The sequence below is a fragment of the Pongo pygmaeus genome, chromosome 16, assembly GCF_028885625.2.
Source record: "Pongo pygmaeus isolate AG05252 chromosome 16, NHGRI_mPonPyg2-v2.0_pri, whole genome shotgun sequence".
Lineage (NCBI taxonomy): Eukaryota > Metazoa > Chordata > Mammalia > Primates > Hominidae > Pongo > Pongo pygmaeus.
This window is the reverse complement of record NC_072389.2, coordinates 78069550-78090688: the sequence shown is the minus strand read 5'-3', so window position 1 is coordinate 78090688 and position 21139 is coordinate 78069550. Positions and strand designations below refer to the sequence as shown.

Sequence of the window (21139 nt, the reverse complement as noted above, 5' to 3'; positions counted from 1 at the left end):
AATAGTGTCATGAAAGAAATGTCAATTGTTTTCGACAGTACTATTTGTTACAGAAAAATTTACACACATGCATACTCCTCCAAAAGCCAAAGATATAGACACTCACTCACCTTAGTACATCTTGCTAATCTAGGTACTCCTTACTTCTTTGGACCCACACTCCCCTAAGAATCTGTCTTTAACAGAGCACTGCTGATAGACACCACCCATCTATAAGAGTTAAGATGTGAAAAGAAATATTTTAACTGATCCTAAGTTACACGTTTATTTGTAGAGAATACAGAGACACTGTCATCTCCAGCTCTTAGAAATGTGATTTAAAACTTTTTTTAAAAGAACTCAGAGATTAAAAACAAGTTTTAACAAGAGGATTTGCCTACAACTGAAATAAAGTCACTAATTTAGATTTAGCTATATGTAAAATAAGCTAAATCTTAAGTCTCTCCATCAATCAAGAGACTTAAGTCTCCTGTTATTAACTAAAATTGCATGACTATAACTTTGTGGCATCCAGTACACTATATTTTCTACCACTGGATAGGGTGCTTGGGGCAAAATATTTCAGGAATTGTTAAGAGCCTCAACTTGCAAAAAGGGAAAAAACAGAGGGGAGGGAGTATAACTTGATGTTGCTAGTGCCAAATATTGCTTCTAGCCACAAGTTCCCAAATCTGTTATTGGTTTATCAAAAGTAACTATGGTAAGATTTGTTAAAACAGATTCCTAGTTTCCACCACCATATTTTTATTTAATATGGTTAGGGCAAGGGCTCCCTAAATGTGCTCACTCTACCATGTGAGGCATGACAGGTAGGAGACTCAAACTATAATTCCATGCTTCTGGCTAGGGGAATAAAGAAGGCCCCTGGGAGCTGAAGAATATAGGTGAAATCACTGATGATTAAGACACAGAAAAGTAGATACCTAAGTCTGTGGGCCCAGGTGCAATCTATCTATATATATGCGGAACAGATCCAAAGAAGTATAAGGGAGGCTTTCACAATAAAATTAGGATATAAATCACTGCTCAAGTGCTAGATCAACCAAAGTGGGAATGGGAGGGGCAAATGCAAAAAAACTGAAGAGATAATGGAACCACTGCCTATGTAAGATGAGAAAGAATTTGCAGGTATAAACTAACTAGGTCGATTTGTCTACTAAAACAAATCTTAAACTTTCTCTACAGCATTTCAACAGGACTCAGAATCTCACAATACAATATTCAAAATGTCCACGATAGAATCTAAACTACCAAACACAGCAAATACAAAAACAAAAAACTGACCAATTCTTAAAGCAGAAGATACAACAGATGCTGACTTCTAGATGACCCAGATATTACAATTATCAAAGACTTTTAAAGCAGTTATTTTATTTTTTTTATTTATATTTTTTATTTTTCAAGATGGAGTTCCACTCTTGCTGACCAGGCTGGAGTGCAATGGCACGAACTCGGCTCCCACAACCTCCACCTCCCGGGTTCAAGCAATTCTCCTGCCTCAGCCTCCCAAGTAGCTGGGATTACAGGCATGTGCCACCATGCCCGTCTAACTTTTTGTATTTTTAGTAGAGACAGGGTTTCTCCATGTTGGTCAGGCAGGTCTCGAACTCCCGACCTCAGGTGATCTGCCCACCTCGGCCTCCCAAAGTGCTGGGATTACAGGCCAGCAGTTATTACAACCATGATCCATTAGGTAAAAAAAGAACACCTTAAAACAAATGAAATATGAAATTATCTTTTTTGTTGTTTTTTTGATGGAGTCTTGTTCTGTCACTCAGGCTGGAGTGCAGTGGCGTGATCTAGGCTCACTGCACCCTCCGCCTCCTGGGTTCAAGCAATTCTCCTGCCTCAGCCTCCTGAGGGATTACAGGGGCATGCCACCACACTCAGCTAATTTTCTTTATTTTTAGTAGAGAGGGGGAAACCCCCTCTACTGGTCTCGAACTCCTGACCTCACATGATGCACCCACCTTGGCCTCCCAAAGTGCTGGGATTACAGGCATGAGCCACTGCGCCTGGCCATAATTCTTAAGACAAGGTCTTGCTTTGTTGTCCAGGATGGAGTGCAGTGGTGCAATCTCAGCTTGCTGCAGCCTCAACCTCTTGGTTCAGGTGATTCTCCCACCTCAGCCTCCTGAGTAGCTCAACTACAGGCATGCACCACCGTGTCCAGCTAATATTTTGTATTTTTAGTAGCGACAGGGTTTTGTTATACTGCCCACGCTGGTCTCGAACTCCTAGGCTCAAATGATCCTCCCACCTTGGCCTCCCAAAGTGCTGGGATTACAGAGCTCAGTCTGAAATTCTCAAAAAAGAAAGAGTTTACTATTTTTTTAAAAAATGAAAATTTTAGAACTCACTCACTGGACCGGCTCACTATCAGAAAGAAGATGACAGAAGAGTCAGTGAACCTGAAGATATGGCAACAGAAACTATCCAATCTTAACAAAAGAGAGAAGAAATATGTTTTAAAAATAAACAATCTCTCAGGGCCCTATAGGGTATCAAAAGGTACCAAGCTAGAATTCTGTATTCACTAAAAGTATAGTTTAGAAATGAAGACAAACACATTATCAGACAAAAAAGCAGAAAACAGGCTAGGTGCAGTGGCTCATGCCTCTAATTTCAGTGCTTTGGGAGGCTAAGGCAGGAGGATCACTCGAGCCCAGGAGTTCGAGACCAGTCTGAGCAACATGGTGAGACCCCGTCTCTACAAAAACTACAAAAAATTAGCTGGGCGTGGTGGCGTATTAGTCCCAGTAGCTGAGGAGGCTGAGGCTGCAATGAGCTGTGATCACACCACCGCACTCCAGCCTTCCAGCCTGAGACAAGACTCTGTCTTTGGCGGGGGCAGGGTAGGGGGTAGAGGGAGAGGCGGACAGAGAGAGAGGGAGGAGAGGGAGGGAAGGAGAGAGAGGGAGGAGAGGGAGGGAAGGAGAGAGAGGGAGGAGAGGGAGGGAGAGAGAGGGAGGGAGAGGGAGGGAGGAGAGGGAGGGAGAGAGAGGGAGGAGAGGGAGGGAGGGGGGACGGAGAGGGAGGGAGGGGGGAGGGAGGGGAGAAGGAGGGAGGGAGAGAGAGAGCGAGATTGAAACCTGCTCTAAAAGAAAAGCTGTAAGAAATTCTTTGGGTGGAAGGGAAACGATATGGGCGTAAACTTGGAACTACAAGAAAGAAGCAAAAGCGACGGAAATGGTAGATACCTGGGTAAATATTATACACTATTTTTCTCCACTTAAATTCTTGAAAACTTATAAAACTGTTGAAATAAAAAACTAACATCATGCTTGGTAGGAAGAGTTAAATGTTTCTAGACATAACACATACGACAACTGTAATATAAAGAGGCTAGGAAAAAAATCTATGTTTTACTTTGAGGAGGCAAAATATTTACCCTAACTAGAATGTCAAGAATTAGATTATACTCCCTAGAGCAACCACTAAAATAGTAAGACCAAGAGAAAAGCTTTTAAAAAGCCAATAAATACATCAAGTAGAATATTTTAAAAATTTCAAGTAATCCAAAAGGCAGAAAAAGGAGGAACAAAGAGAAAAGTAATTTTAAAAGGCCTAAATCTAACCACGTAAATAATTACATCAAGTGTAAATGTTCAAAACAAACCATTTAAAAGGCAGGGCAACCACTCAGATTTTTTTTTAAAAAGGGCAAAACTCTATGCTGTCCATAACAGCTCAGTTTTCAATGTAATGATTGATATATACAGATTAAAAGTAAAAAGATGAGAAAAGATATATCATGCAAACACTAATCACATGAAGGCTACAGTGGCCATATTTCTATCAGACAAAGCAAACTCCAGGACAAGAAAAATTAGCAGTAGTAACTTCAAAATAAAGAAAAAACTGACAGGAATCAAATAGATGATTCCACAATTATACTTAAGAGATTTCAACACTCCTCTCTCAGTAATCCACTGAATATGTAGACAGCCTACTTCCAAATTAAACCATCTTTTGCTAAATCCAAGCTTGAAAGAGGAAATCTCAAAGAAAATTAGAAAATATCTTGAACTACACAAAAATGAAAATACAACATATCAAAGTTGTGGGACATAACAGTGTTTACAGGAAAATTTATCACATTAAATGCTTATATAAGAAAATCAGAAAGATCTCAAACAGTTCAGGAAAAAAAAGAAAAAGAAAAACCCAAAGCAAGCAGAAGAAAGGGAATAATAAACAGCAGAAGTCAATGAAATTAAAAAGGAAAAAAAAAACAACGAGAAACAAAACCAAAAGCTAGTGCTAAAGATCAATGAAACTAATAAAACTCTACCTAGGATGATAAGCAAATACTACAAACTCTTTGCCCATTAAATTCATCAACTCAATAAAACAGGCCAACTTCTTAAAGACACAAATTACTAAACCTCACTAAAGAAGAAACAACACGAATACTCCTATATCTATTAAGCAAATTGAGTACGTAATTAACTCTCTTCCACAAAGAAAACTCATGGACCAAAAACGGTATCACTGGAAAATTCTACTAATCATTCAAGAAAGAAAAAAAAAAATTCTACACAACTCTTCCAAAAACTAGAAGAGGAGGGACCACTTCCCAGTTTCCATAAGATCACACTGATATCAAAATCCGACAAAGACATTTCAAGAAAATTACTATATGAACAAAGATGCAAAAATCCTCAACAAAATATTAGGAAATACAATCTAGCAATATATAAAAAGGATAATTACACCACAATCAAGTGGGGTTCGTCCCAGGATTTCAGGGATAGTTTTAAACATTCAAAATTCAATTTAATTACCACACTAAAAGCCTAATGAAAAAAAGTCATAGGATAGGATATAAATAAAGCATTTGACAAAATTCAACATCCACTATTATAAAAATCTCTCAGCAAACTAGGAAACAAAAAAGAAGTGCCTAGAAGAGGCACTTCTAGGCCAGGTGCCTAGTCACTCTTAGTCAACTCTGTACTGGAGTCTTACAAATACAATATGGCAAGAAAAAGAAATAAAAAGAAATTAGAAAGGAAAAAAGTTGTTTCTAATCAGATGACTATGTATGTGGCTATGCAGAAAATCCCATTAATCTACAAAAAATTCCTAGAAGAAATGAGTTTAGAGAAGTCCAAGGCCAATATAAAAAGATCAGCTGGGCCAGGCACGGTGGTTCATGCCTGTAATCCTAGCACTTTGAGAGGCCGAGGTGTGGGGATCACCTGAGGTGAGGAGTTCAAGACCAGCCTAGCCAACATGATGAAACCCCATTTCTACTAAAAATACAAAAAATTAGCAGGGCATGGTGGCGGACGCCTGAATCCCAGCTACTCAGGAGACTGAGGCAGGACAATCACTTGAACCCGGGAGGCAGAGGTTACAGTGAGCCAAGATGGCGCCACTACACTCCAGCCTGGGCAACAAGAGCAAAACTCCATCTCAAAAAAAAAAGAAAAAAAGAAAAGATCAGCTATATTTTTACATACTAGCAATGAATAACTGAAGATCAAAAAAATTTAAAGTGTCACAATAGCACCAAAACATAAAATACATACGTATAAATTTAATATGTGAAGAACATGTACACGGAAAACTGCAAAATACTGATGAAAGAAATTTTAATAAGACCTAAATAATGGAGAGAGATGCCATCTTCATGGATTCAAAAACAACATAGTTAAAATGTTAATTCTTCCCAAACTGACCTATAGATTCCACTCAATGCCAATCAAACTCCAAATATTTTTTGGATAAACATCAAAGTGATTCTAAATTTTACATGGAATACCAAGGAAACTAGAGTGGCCAAATTTTGAAAAATTTTAAAACAGAACACCTGATTTCAAAACATAACTATGAAGTTACAGTACTGGCAAAAAGATATACAGATCAAAAAAATGGAATGGAGACCAGAAATAGACCCACATAAATACAGCAAAAGTGATCTTTTACAAAAGTGATAAAACAATTCAATGGGGAAAAAGTCTTTTTTTGTTTGTTTGTTTTTTGTTTTTGAGTCAGAGTCTCGCTCTGTTGCCCAGGCTGGAGTGCAGTGGCGCGATCTCAGCTCACTGCAAGCTCCTCCTCCCGGGTTCATGTCATTCTGCTGCCTCAGCCTCCCTAGTAGCTGGGACTACAGGCACCCACCACCAAGCCCGGCTAATTTTTTTAGTAGAGATGGGCTTTCACCATGTTAGCCAGGATGGTCTCGATCTCCTGACCTCGTGATCCACCCGCCTCGGCCTCCCAAAGTGCTGGGTAGTACTGGAATAATTAAGATGTACATATTTTTAAAATGTACCTTAGCTCATATTTAATAAAAAATTAATAATGGATCAGATCCAAATGTAAATCAGACTATAAAACTTAGAGGAGAAAATGTTTGTGACCTTGAGTTACACAAATAGTTCGTACATACATCAAAAGCACAATCCATTAGAGAAAACGGATACACTGAAATCCATCAAAAGTAAAGGATATTGTTAAGAAAATACAAGATATACCACAGACTAGGAGAAGATATCTGCAAAATTACATTTCTGATGAAGAATCTGTATCTAGAATAATTTTTTAAAAATCTAAAAACCTAACAAGAAAGTAAAAGCCCATTTTAAAAACTGATTTACAATTCTATTTATATGACACAGTGGAAAAGGCAAAATTACAGGGCTCAGGCCAGAAGAGGTGGGAGATCCCTATAGTCCCAGGTACTCAGGAGGCTGAGGCAGGAGGATCACTTGAGCTAAGGAGTTCAAAGATGTAGTGTGCTAGGATCCCATCTGTGAATACCACTCTAGCCTGGACAACATAGTGAGGCCCCATCACTCGTTGGAAAAAAAAAAAAAAGGTGGAGCTGGAGTGGGGGATTGGTGTCACACCTGTAATCCCAACACTTTGGGGGGCCAAGGCGGGAGGACTGCTTGAGCCCAAGAGTTTCAGACTAGCCTGGGCAACAAAGCAAGACCTCTACTAAAAATTTTTTAAAAATTAGCCAGGCGTGATGACACACACGCCTGTAGTCCCAGCTACTCTAGAGACTGAGATGAGTAGGATCCCTTGAGCCCAGGAGCACAAGGCTATAGTGACCTATGATCGCATCACTGCATTCCAGCCTGGGCGAAAGAGTAAGACCCTGTCTTGAATGAGTGAAAATAAATAGAAATAAATAAGTAAGGATAGGGTACAAATCCAGAGCTGCCAAATATTAAAGGTGGGGAAGGGTATGACTAAACAATGGGGTAGAAAGAAATTTGAGGGGTGATGGTGAGGGAAAACTGTTCTGTAAATTAACTATGGTGGTGGTTTACACAACTCTAGGCATTTATCAAAACTCAGAGAACTGTATGCTCCAGTGTAAATTTTATTGTATGAAACTTAAAACATAAAGTATTCAACTATAAACGTAATCTAGCCTGCACTGGAGGACCTGTAGTGAAGTTCTTTTAAAAAGAACAATGTGGGCCAGGCGTGGTGGCTCACACCTGTAATCCCACCACTTTGGGAGACCGAGGCAGGTGATCACTTGAGATCAGGACTCCAAGGCCAGGCTGACCAACATGACGAAACCTTGTCTCTACTAAAAATACAAACATTAGCTGGGAGTGGTGATGCACACCTGTAGTCCCAGCTACTCGGGAGGCTGAGGCATAAGAATCACCTGAACCCAGGAAGCAGAGGTTGCAGTGAGCTGAGATCAGGCCACTGCACCCAGCCGGGGCAACAGAGCAAGACTCAGTCTCAAAAAAAAAAGGGCCAGGCACAGTGGCTCACGCCTGTAATCCCAGCACTTTGGGAAGCTGAGGCGGGTGGATCACCTAAAGTCAGGAGTTTGAGACCAGCCTGACCAATATGGTGAAACCTCGTCTCTACTAAAAATACAAAAATTAGCCAGGCATGGTGGCGTATGCCTGTAGTCCCAGCTACTCGGGAGTCTGAGACAGGAGAATTGCTTGAACTCGGGACGTGGAGGCTGCAGTGAGCCGAGACTGCACCACTACACTCCAGTCTGGGTGATAGAGAGAGACTCCATCTCAAAAAAAAAAAGAAAGAAAGAACAATGAGAGTAAGAAGGGAATGCTGAAAAGGAGAACACAGATTTGAAATTATTTAGTGCCAGGCACCATGCTAGATGCTTTATATACATTATTTCATTTAATCCTCACATCAATATTTTATGCAAGTTAGATATGATTTACATTTTACAGATGAGGTTACAGAGGTTAAGTGTCTTGATCCAAGATAAAATAGGCTAGTAGGATTTGAATATATGGAGAAATTATTTTTTAATTTATGATTATAGCACCACTCCCTACAAGGACTTGTCAAAGGAGAGAAATTCACTTCGGTGTGCCACCAAAACTGATAGTTCAGTGAAAAGCCAATTCAAGCTCTTGGCTAAAATAAAGAGCTCTTCATTCTTTTTAAAGGATATAAACAAACCAAACAAAAACAGTTTGAGTAAAATCACTATAATCAGAAAACTAGTACTAATACTAACAGCAGTACATTTAACTTTTAGGACAACAGAACACCCTAAAACCTTACATCTTGTCTAGTTATAACTCTAAATCAGTACCACCTACCCCTGTCCATTCTGGCTACATATAAGAATCTCCTGAGGAACTTCAAAAATACCATTAATTGGGCTATGCCCCCAGCAATTCTGATTCAACTGTCAAGGGTAGAATATGAGTATATATATTTTCATCCAACATTTTTATCTGAAGGTCCCCAGATGATCCTAACATGCAGCCAGAACTGGGAACTACTGCTCTAAACAATTTCCCACTACAGAGGCTCTGAAAAAGTACATCTGTAGAACTCCCATGAACGTGGCAGTATAGTATTTTAGTAATCTAAAGAAAATAACATTCCAGGCTCAGAGCAGCTGTATTTACTTTAAAGTTTTGCATTCTGAAAAAGCTGATTAGTAAGTCCGATTATGTCAACTGTCCTAGCTGAAGCTTTAACATCAATTGCACCATCATCCCCTATCCTTTCATCAAGTGGTTCTCAATTTTAGTAGCATATAAGAATCAATTTTAGTAGCACATAAGAAGCTCTTAATTGACTGTTACTTATTTATTTATTTTTATTTAAAGACAGGATCTTGCTATGTTGCCCAGGCTGGTCTCAAATTCCTGGGCTCATGCAATCCTCCAGCTTCAGCCTCCCAAAACATTCGGATTATAGGAATGAGCCACTGTGCACAGCCATCTAGGAAGCTTTTAAACAAGCCACACATCCCAGGCCAAATATATCAGAATATGGGGGGAGTGAGGAAGAGGGCTGAGGGGGACACCTGGGCATTACCATTTTCAAAAACTCCCAAGAGATTCCAATAAGCAGTCACAGTGGAGAACCATAATCTGGATGCACACATGTGTGCAGACAGGCCCATATTCAAGAGTGTGACAAACTCTCCAGGTAGAATCACAATCAAAGCCAGGCATGGTGGCTCCTGTAATCCCAGCACTTTGGGAGGCCAAGGCAGGTGGATCACTTTAGGTCAGAGTTCGAGACCAGCCTGGCTAACATGGTGAAACCCCATCTCTACTAAAAATATACAAATATTAGCCGGGCATGGTGGTGTGCGCCTGTAGTCCCAGCTACTTGGGAGGCTGAGGCAAGAGAAACACTTGAACCCAGGAGGCAGAGGTTGCGGTGAGCTGAGAGCATGCCACTGCATTCCACCCTGGGAGACAGGGCAAGACTGCGTTTCAAAAAATAAATACATACATACATACATACATAAAAATAAAGAATCACAACCAAATTGCTGAATGACATTCCTATATTTAGCAGAGTGGGAGGCAACTACTTTTTCAAAAATCTCAAGAGACAACTGTCTTATTTTAGGATAAAGCTAAATAAAAAAACAAAAAACAACAACAAAAAAAACCACTTTTTTATTCCAGTTTACATACACAGAAAACCTCTAAAACCCACCTTTTTATTATTTCAGAATTTGATCTGAAAGAGAATTAAATAGGTTAGAGGCACCACCTTAAAACTCAGTTTTAAGATTTTCCTACAGAAGCATGGGCTCATGTTTGCATAAAATCTACAAGCTCCTCAAATGAGCTGCTTATGGGTCTAAAATTTAAAGAGTATTTTTTAATACTTTTTAAACAATATTAGAAACTCAAAAGTCACAAAGTATAAAAACATCTGTATTCTAAGGAATATTTATAAACTCTACAACAAAAATAAGCAAGCATACCCACGCATAAAAGAAAATAATCCAACAAAAATGGACAGTTTATCAATTCGCATATTACAATTGGCTGAAAAACACACGGAAATATCCAATCGACTTAATACAATGAATGCTTTAAATCTTCCACAATGACTAAGTTAAGTTGTTTTTTTTTTTTTTTTGGAGACGGAGTCTTGCTCTGTCACCCAGGCTGGAGTGCAGTGGCGCAATCTCGCCTCACTGCAAGCCTCCCAGGTTCACGCCATTCCCCTGCCTCAGCCTTCTGAGTAGCTGGGATTACAGGCGCCCACCACCACGCCTGGCTAATATTTTTGTATTTTTTAGTAGAGAAAGGGTTTCACCGTGTTAGCCAGGATGGTCTCGATCTCCTGACCTCATGATCCGCCCGCCTCGGCCTCCCAAAGTGCTGGGATTACAGGCCTGAGCCACCGCGCCTGGCCCACAATGACTAAGTTCTTAAAAGCTGATACTATTGGCCGGGCACGGTGGCTCACACCTGTAATCCCAGTACTTGGGAAGGCCAAGGAGGGCGGCTCATGAGGTCAGGAGTTCAAGACCAGCCTGGCCAACATGGTGAAACCCCATCTCTACTAAAAACACAAAACATTACCCGCTATGGCAGCGCAAGCCTATAATCCCAGCTCCTCGGGAGGCTGAAGAAGGAGAACTGCTTGAACTCGGGAGGCAAAGGGTGCCGTGAACCAAAATCGCGCCACTGCACTCCAGCTCTGGGCAACAAAGCAAGACCCCGTCTCGGGGGGAAAAAGAAAGACACTATCCAGTGACAAAGGTAAGAGAAATAGGTCACAATTTGTTGATGAGATGGCAACTTTGGTCAAACCTTTTCTGAGGGTAGTGTGGCACAAGTGATCAAAATTTAAAATGCACATGAACTAGGACCTAGAAATACCCATTATAGGAACCTACTCAACAGAAATACCAAGTATAGAAGTATAAGAATTTTCACATTCACATTATTTGGGAAAGCATTTTCCCATTTATACATTTTTTCAAGAGGAGACTGCCTATAAATTATGCTATATTCATACTTGAAATATTATGCAGCCATTAAAAAAATTAAACTGAGCTGTATGCACTGCTATGGAAGGTTATTCATGATATACCACCGAGCGGAAAAAAAACAAGCTACTGAGTAGTGCACAATATTCCATTTTTGTGTTAAAAAAGTAAATTTATATGATATAGTAATATTCAAAAAGAAAGTTCAAATAAATAGAAATTTAAAATATTACCTTTATTTATGATAACTGTAAATACTATAGGCTTTGCTACTTAAAGTAACAAAATTACAATTTTACACAAAATTACAATCACCTGAGTTTGTGAGAAATGTAGAATCCTAGGTCCCAACCGCCATCTACTGAATCTTCACTTCAAACAGACCCTCAAGTGTTCCTAAGGTGATCTGTATGCATGTTAAAGTTTGAGGAGCACTGATATAAGCTACAGGAAGTAATGCTCTCGAGAGTTGGTTAAATTGCAACTGTAAATGGTTTCATTTCCAAATTCTCCTCAGATATGATTAAATACTTAATGCCTTCTAAGAAATTATCATGTGTAATTCAGGTATAGTTTTTCTTCCCTTTAAAGCTATAGGTTTGTTGAGAGCTTTTTATTTAGAGTCACTAAAAGGGTCAATATAATTAATGCTTAGTCAATGACATATCATAGAATAACTTCTTTATATATCTGAAGTTCAATGATAGAGGCAGGATGCAGAGACATTCTAGGCAGACAGGGGTGGGTTCCCAGTGAAACCCCAACTTCGAACCAAAAAGCCTGAAACCTGTGGCCCAAAGTGAGAACTTCTGTCTGCCGACTCTCTCCCAATTGGTTCTTTCCGAATAATGTCTTTTTACCAATCGAATGTTGCTTTTTCCAAAACTACTGATGGCCAACCCACCCCTCATCCTGTGCAGATAAAGACGAACGAGAGAAGCGGCTTGACTGGAGAGAGGTCCCTGGACTTCAGAGGGACAGCTTGACTTCAGGAAAGACTACCTGCCCATCCTCTCCCCTCTCTAGCTCCCTTCTCTGCTAAGAGCCATTTTTATCACTAAAGAAAATTATCCGCCTCCACCATCCTTCAAGCGTCTGGCAGGACCTCATTTTTTTTGGACACCGGACAAGAACTTGGGACCCACCAAGTGCAGGTACCCAAAAAAGGCTGTCTGGCTGGGCACGGTGGCTCACACTGTAATCCCAGCACTCTGGGAGGCCGAGGCGGGCAGATTAACCTGAGGTCAGAAGTTTGAGTCCAGCCTGGCCAACACGGCAAAACGCCATCTCTACTAAAAATACGAAAATTAGTGGGGTATGGTGGCGGGTACCTGTAATCTCAGCTATTCGAGAGACTGAGGCAGGAGAATCGCTTGAACCCAGGAGGCAGAGGTTGCAGTGAGCCAAGATCATGCCACTGCACTCCAGCCTGGGCGACAAGGGCGAAACTCCATCTAAAAATAAATAAATAAATAAAGGCTGTCACACTGGCCTTTTGCCCTCACTAGTGGAGGGCAGCTGCCCCACACAACAAGGCAAGGAGCCTACTGAGCTGATAACACACCACTGTCCACAGACGGTGGAGCTAAGACAGCATTGCAACATGCCCTCCAGGGCTTCAGGGGTTGCAGGCACCCCAACCTGGATGCCATCACAGAGCCCACATGAAACTTGCTCCTGCCAGCACCCAAAGCAGCCAGCCAGATCCCACATTCACTTGCTCACATGCTCCCTCCTGCAAGCGGCTGAGGGCTGCGAGCAGAGTAAATAGGGCACTCCCATCACAAGTCCAAAGAAGGGGTCAAGAAAAATCCTGCATCACATACAGTACCATCTACTAAATGTAAGAGTATCATTTTGTCACCAAAGGATGTTCTTGACTTTGATCAATCAGTATTTGGTGGAGGGAATAGAAACCACTAGATATTCTGAGTAAAGGGGAGGTAAAAAGTAATTAGATGCTTAGTTATGGGAAAGAATGGAGGAATGGGGCTATAGGAATATGTCTCCAGGAGTGACTACCAGAATACTACAGAACTGAAATCATAAGAAGCTACCAATGCGACCACTAAATCCAAGAACACATGGCAGATAACTGTGATCCAAGGATTGGAAAGCTTGAATCAGGAAGTTGCCAGTGTCACAACTGCCTCTAAATACCCAGCTAGGGAATGTACACAATAAAACAGTCTAGCTGCTGCCTTAACCACAAAAGTCTCTTGATAACTCAGGATGCTGGAGAATGAATAATGCTATGCTGCATTTCTGCTACTGTTGGCAAATCTCACTTCTTCATGACCCAGACCACAAAAACGAAGAAAACAAACTCCCTTCAAATCTCCCACATATATATTCTAATTGTCATCAACTATTTTATATCTAGAACCCTAAATGCAAAATAGTCTGAGAAATAGTTTTTGGCCTTCTAGACTACCTAGGACAGAGAAGCACTTAGTGGGGCTGAGGGAGACAATCCACACAATCTCTAGATGGCTTAAAAGTATGTGCATTTTAAAAGAATTTACAACTAAACACTAATCATCAAACTTCCCAGTTTTGAATATTTACTTCTAAGCTACCTCAGGAGAAGGAAGGTAAAAGGTAAAAATGTTGAGGATAATATTCTTGAGAGAACTTCCCCTTAAAGATGCTTCCCAGATTACTTCAGCAGGCAGGAATGTCATATCTTCATCACTCTTTTTTTTTATTTTATTTTATTTAAGACAGGGTCTGGCTCTGTCGCTCAGGCTGGAGTACAGTGGTGAGATCTTGGCTCAGTGCAACTTCTGCCTCCCAGGCTCAAGCAATCCTCTCACCTCAGCTTCCCAAGTAGCTGGGACTACAGGCACGTGCCACGATGCCAGGCTAATTTTTTTATTTTTTTGTAGAGACAGGGTTTCGCCATGTTGCCCTGGCTGGTCTGAAACTCATGGGCTGAAGCAATCGGCCTGCCTTAGCCTCCCAAAGTGCTGGGATTACAAGCATGAGTGAGTGCCCAGCCACTCATTACTCTTGGAGATTATTCAAAGCAAAATTTAACAATGACAAGTTTCAGTTAACTGTTGGTAATCCTATAAATACATGACAATTTGAAATTCTGCTGAGATATGCATTTGATTTAAATATGTAATCCTGATGCATCCAAACTTGTTAATAAATGTGCCTAGCCAATGACACATCTGGGCTTTGCTGTTCTTTCCACATTTATTTTATGAGGGAAATTACTTCCTTCTATGTCATCCCAAATATGTCATAAAGATTTCACCTCTAGAAAACATCAAGAGTTTAATCAGTGTTTAATACAATGTTTCTGTAAGTAGAAGAATGTTATCACTATGTATAATCATTTGATTTCTCCCATAAAAATTCAACGGCAAACCAAAGGGGAGAGAGATAATGGAAGGGTATATTTACATGAACAATAGAAACAATAGGTAAGGTATCGCTCAATGTTATATCAAAAAAAAAACTCAAGACTTAAAATAGCAGTCTATGACTTTGCATCAAGAGACAAGTCACTTCTAATATATATAACACCCTAGTTTTTATTTTATCGTTACCTGAAACCCCATTCAGGCAAGATTTTCTTGGATTGCAGTCTCTTAACTGGCTATTCCTTATAGGGGCAAAAAAGCCCTATTGATAAAAAGGGTACAAACTAAAGGTAGAGCCAAGAACCAGGTAACTTAAATTCCAAACCGCCCTGGCACAGTGGGGCTAATGTAAACCATAAATATAGACCACCTCATGCTACTTTATTATTTTTGTGGTGATTAGAATTGTGAGATGATTAAAGTTATTTTGTAACCTTTCAGTTATTTGTTCACATTCTCACTTCTGGGTTCCAACTGTTAAGCCCTAAGTATCAGCATTCCACGTATCTACTGTGGCACATACTAAAAATGTTCCACCAAACACACAAGTAAAACATTTCCGTGACTTCAATGTAACTCCACTTCTTTAACACAACCACTAGGTCATCAACAAACCATCTAGAGACAGCATACAAAAATTTGATTTTTAACAGCATTTGAACCAGTACTTTCTCAAACCATGCAACTCAAAACACTTACTGATAAGTGGTGGGATTCTGATTAGCAATTCACTGCTTCTTACTCATCCATACTATATATTTGTATATACAGTAAATAAAATTTTGTTCAATAACAAACATAAGATTATTTGAAAACCATACTTCTAATTTTATTTTAAAAGAGTGGGCATTTAAATAAATTTGTCTCTTAAAAACTGTTTTCTAAGAAAAATTCTATTTTTGAAAAAAGCCATTGTAGGCCTCTTTAAAGCTAATAAAAGTCATAAATCCAAATGATCTTGAATTAGACAAAAATATACCCCTGTATCCTTTAAGTTTTAAAACCAAGCAATAACAGGCCATGTAAATCTCCAGTACATTCTCTGTCAATTATTCTCAAAATACACAGCTCAATAATTATGAATCATGACAAAGGAAAACATAGTGTGTGCCTCCTCCCATGAAGGCTGATAGTGAATATTTGGTCTAAGAACACGTCTACGTAAACTTCCTGACGATATTTTAAAGAATGAAGGTATCATTAAATGTAGACCTTAAGGATTACATTAAATCACTTTTAAGTTATTTTATTTAATATACATACGTAGTTTTAGAAGTTAATGGTACTGCAAGATTTAACAGTCTTCTTTGCCATACTTCAGTCACTACTGATTTCTAATCCTCTGAGGTAACCATTTTAAACTCTTCTGTGTCTTCTAGTATTTACTTTTATGCTAAATAATATGCTTATGCTCAAGGAGTTATTATTTTTCTATTTTAGATATTATCTGTCACCTTCCTGATGTGAAAGATGAGGATTTAGCACGCTACATGCACCTCTCAATCTTTCTTCCATAACTTATCAGTATTTTAAGTTATATCCATTGTTTTTAACATTCAACTGATAGGAATTCCAAAAGAAGAAGAGAGGGAATGAAATTAGCAAAGCAGTAACAGAAGTTAATTCCCCAAAGCTTTATAAGGACACAAGTCTTCCAGTTGAAAGGGTCCACTAAAGATCCAGCACAATGGATCAGAAGATTCACACTTACACATCTCTTCAGAATGCCAGAGAAAAGACTGCAACTTTAAAAAAAAAAAAAAAAAAAGTCATAAAGTGGCTCACACCTGTAATCCCAGCACTTTGGGAGGCCGAGGCGGGCGGATCACGAGGTCAAGAGATCGACATCGTCCTAGCCAACACAGTGAAACCCCATCTCTATTAAAAATACAAAAATTAGCTGGGCGTGGTGGTGTGCGCCTGTAGTCCCAGCTACTCAGGAGGCTGAGGCAGGAGAAATCACTTGAACACAGGAGGCGGAGGTTGCAGTGAGCCGAGATCACGCCACTGCACTCCAGCCTGGCAGCAGAGCAAGATTCCATCTCAAAAAATAAAAATAAAAAGAGAAATGACAACCAGACTACTATCGGTCTTATCACCAACAGTGAATGCAGAAGGCAATGTCTTGCATAAATATTCTAATCTAGAGTTTCCAACCTAGCCAATCTAGCAATCAAGTTTGAAGGAAAATTAAGCACATTATCAGAGCCACAATAAGTAACAGCCTAAGAAAAGTGTTGCGGGGAAAAAAAGTGTTGTGAGAGTTAAATTAAGGATGCAGTCCAGCACAATGAGATTCAATCAAGAAAAAGACATGTATCTAAGAATCAGAGGCTCCAACACAGGAGAAGAATGATGCAAAGTCCATGGTTGAGAGCTATACGTAAGAGGCTTAGAAGGAAAGGCATCCTGATTACAAGAGCAGAATGAAGGGCTCCAAGGAGTATAAATAAACCCAAACCATCTTGCTACCAGAGTACTGTTCTTAGGAAGGTTCACAGCATTTGAAATTAGAGCTGTTAAAAACAAAAAGCAACAGTAATCTTAATACACTACTTGGAATGTCATTGATATTTATAAACCATAAAAACAAACATTCAATGATGTCATTTCAAAAATCAAGCTATAAGCAAACTAATAACATTTGGTTATAATCACAAAAGTATTTTGATAACATATAACTATAACTGGCATAAAGTGGGGTTCTCAAGGATGGAGGAAGAAAAAGGAAAGAGATAATGTCAAAAGGAAGAGACATATTAAAGCTATAAATGTAATCATTATAAGATATAACATTTACATTTGTTACCACATGCATGTATTGCTTTTTTTTCTTACAAATAACAAACTGGAGAAAGAGCTACAATAATTATACATTAAATACCATTACTGGCTGGGCTCAGTGGCTCACACCAACACTTTGGGAGGCCAAGGCAGGTGGGTCATTTGAGATCAGACGTTCGAGGCCAGCCTGACCAACATGGTGAAACCCCATCTCTACTAAAAATACAAAAATTAGCCAAGTGTGGTGGCGTGCGCCTCCCAACTACTCAGGAGGATGAGGCGGGAGAATGGCTTGAACCCGGGAGGCAGAGGTCGCAGTGAGCCAAGATCACACTACTACACTCCAGCCTGGGTGACAGAGCGAGACTTTGTCTCAAAAAAAAAAAAAAATTTTTTTTATGAAAAGTTGCAAACGATATAAAAAGGCAATTCAGAAAAATGTGAATTAAAACAACTAGTATTTTCTTTACCAGATTAATAAAAATTTGAAGAGTTCTTTTTTTTTTTTTATTTTTGAGATAGAGTTTCACTCTTGTTGCCCAGGCTGGAATGCAGTGGCACGATCTTGGCTCCCTGCAACCTCCGCCTCCTGGGTTCAAGCCATTCTCCTGCCTCAGCCTCCCAGGTAGCTGGGATTACAGGCATGCGCCACCACACCCGGCTAATTTTGTATTTTTAGTAGAGACGGGGTTTCGCCATGTTGGTCAGGCTGGTCTAGAACTCCTGACCTCGGGTGATCCACCGCCTCAGCCTCCCTAAGTGCTGGGATTACAGGTGTGAGACACCATGCCGGACCAAGATTCTTAATAGTTATCAGCAAGGGTATACATAAAATGGTAGTTCACACACATGTAAATGTAAACATAACTTTTGAAAACATTCAGCCTTCTTTACAAAAACTCTGTAAGGGAAGGGAAGAAGACACAAATATGAGTGAATTAAATGTCCAACAACAGGAAAACTGATAAACTGATATGGTTATATTAGAAAATACACAATTTTTAAATCTGTAGTATACTGCTAAAGGAAAAAATAGCAACTTGCAGAATAAGGTAGAATTGGAACAGAAATGAGAAAGCACAAATGTGCCTCATTTTTATTTTTTAAAAAAAACATTGTGGTTGCAGATTAAAGTCTATTGACATAAGAATGCACCATTTTAAAAAAGTCAAATCTTTCTGAGCAGTGATTTACATCTAGTCAAGAAGTTCACATCTTCACCTCCTTAAGACTCCCCTTTTGTGATCTATTTAGTGGAGCATTAAATACCTAAATACCTTTGGTAGAATCAAAAACAGATAACTGAAAAGGTTTCCAAGAACAGCTGAAAAAAAATCTTAAAAAAACCCAAACCATTTTAACACTATTGATTCGAAACATCCCTACTATGGTATATTATGAAGCTTCACTTCCACATTCAAGAAACCAGATCTCCTCAATATAGTATATGGAGTTTATAAAAGTATTAACTAACATCAGCATTTGAGTCAGAATTTAGGCTGTGGTAAGATCTTAGGTTTTACAGCTAAGATTGCTGGTTTGAAAACCCAACAATCTTCACTGAAGAACAAATACATATTTTTGTCTGATTTTTCATTTGGGAAGCCTTGAGAAGCACTCTACTAACCTATTCGGGAAAACATAGCCTCTTCTTTTTAGAAGCATAACAGCATAGAAAATGATGCAAATATCTGCATCATTCCACCATCTCTATAGCACTCACTTTTCAGCCAATACTAGAATGACACATGCAACCTAACACTTAACCTTATAAGCCTTCAAGTGTTTGCAACGTACGATTAAGTCTTAAAACTTGCCTATAACTGATGTTTTAGGATTCAGTATAAAAATGCTATTGCCCTTCCATCCTAACCCTGTTTTTTTTTTTAAGCCAGAAATTGCTATTATAACTGCTATCATTTAGCAAGTAAACTGATACAAATACTTAAGTAAATGGTACAAACATTTAAATAGAATTTCTTAATCTTCCTCATAGAAGTCAGCGAAATAACAGGAAGATTTAGATTATTTTCATCAAAATATTCCAGAGTCAGGAATATAAATAAACATTAACACATAAATATACACACATAGCTCAATCTATCTTCTCTGTTTCTCCTCCCAGTTTACAAAATAGGATCCTTTATCATAGTTTCTGAAAATCAGCCAGCTCCATGAATAAAATTAATACCATTAATATCCTCCATTTAATTCTCTCTTCTATCATTCGGCATCTTAAAGACAGTGGCAAATGCCATTTACTTTGTTGCCTAAGTGCCAAGTAGGCTTCTGGTTTAAAACATAATAATAAAATTGTGCCCTTTACAAGTACATCACATTTGTCATGTCAAAACAAGCTTTCCCACAAAGATGTATAGGATAAATGATGTGCCCTTAAATAATGAGGTACTGGTTGCCAATGTCTGTGTGTAAGTATGTGTGTTTAATGGTCCTTTAATGACTTGTCTTTGGAATGATTCTGTCCTACCTTTGCTGCTGCAGCCCGCCTGTCCTTTGCATCACTGAATTCATACTTCTGGAAGTACCCAATATGCACTGTAACAGACAGATGGACAGATCAATGGGCCACAGCGGCAAAGGCCAAAGAGACACACTTGATAAAAATTAAAATCAAGGTATATAAAGGGGTGGGGAAAACCAGAAGAAAACACATCTATCTATATTCTATAGTAAAATACCTGAACTTGGTATTTGCAGCCATCCCATGCACATATCCAAATAAGCTATTCTTGATTATCACAACAGGCAAAATAAATCAGTATTTTTAATACCACTGACAGTTACAGATACAGCAGGCACTTTTGTAACCAGGCCACACAGTTTCTTCAAATAGAGATTGCTCTTTGGTACATAAACTATCACATCCATAGAAAACTTTCTGCACCAAAATTAAAATGGCAATTATTGCAAGCAGGAAGTTTCTACTGTGACGCTAAGGTCTGTGTGCTTAGAGTATGTTTGTATTTCAGCATTTTGCCATTCTACATTCCTGCCTTTATAAAAATGGTTGCTAGCACCACATCTAGGTAAGACAACTTTGGGGGCTTAAAACAATATGTAACAGTATTATTTAGGTCGATTACCAAGCTATAATAGTAAGACATTTACATACAAAACTATGGCCAGGCACAGTGGCTCAAGCTTGTAATCCCAACACTTTGGTAGGCTGAGGTGGGAGGACTGCTTGAAGCCAGGAGTTTGAGACTAGCCTGGGCAACAGACCCCATCTCTAAAAAAATTTTTTTTTTAATTAGGTGTGGTGGTGTGTGCCTGTAGTCCCAGCTGCTCAGGAGGCTGAGGCGGAAGGACTGCTCGAGCCCAGGAGTTGAAGGCTGCGGTGAGCTGTGATTACACCACTGCACTCCAGCTTAGGCGACAGAAAAACAGTGTCTCTTGAGGAAAAAAATTGTAGGATATATTTTTGTATAGTATATATATATATTTATATATCATAGTTTATATAGCATATATAGTTACACCTCAATAAACTTCTAAGCTATTTTTAAAAAACAAACCTTAAAACAATGTCTCAACATTCTAGCTCAAGTCAGTATAAATATTGTGTTTTGATACAGAAATTTTTGCCTGACATTAACCCAAATACCTGTCTGACCTGTCTTCACCAAGAGCTTACAGTCATGAAAGAACAATTTTAATTTAATCAATTGTTTTATTTTGCATACATCTAAAATAAACTAGATCCATGCTACATGTTTAAGGAAGTTTCAGGAAACTTTTG

At 39.1% G+C, this 21139-nt stretch overlaps 1 protein-coding gene across 2 annotated transcripts in view; it reads right to left on the bottom strand.

The window, feature by feature from the left end:
- ARIH1 (ariadne RBR E3 ubiquitin protein ligase 1) overlaps window positions 1–21139 on the bottom strand; it is a 111960-nt gene that overhangs the window by 70110 nt on the left and 20711 nt on the right. The window contains exon 2 of one of the 2 annotated variants that reach the window (XM_054451544.2): window positions 19868–19935. The exons of the other annotated variant lie outside the window; for it this stretch is intronic. Within the exon in view, the coding sequence (XP_054307519.1) occupies window positions 19868–19935 (68 nt within the window). The remainder of the gene's footprint in view (window positions 1–19867; window positions 19936–21139) is intronic. 2 annotated transcript variants of the gene reach the window in all.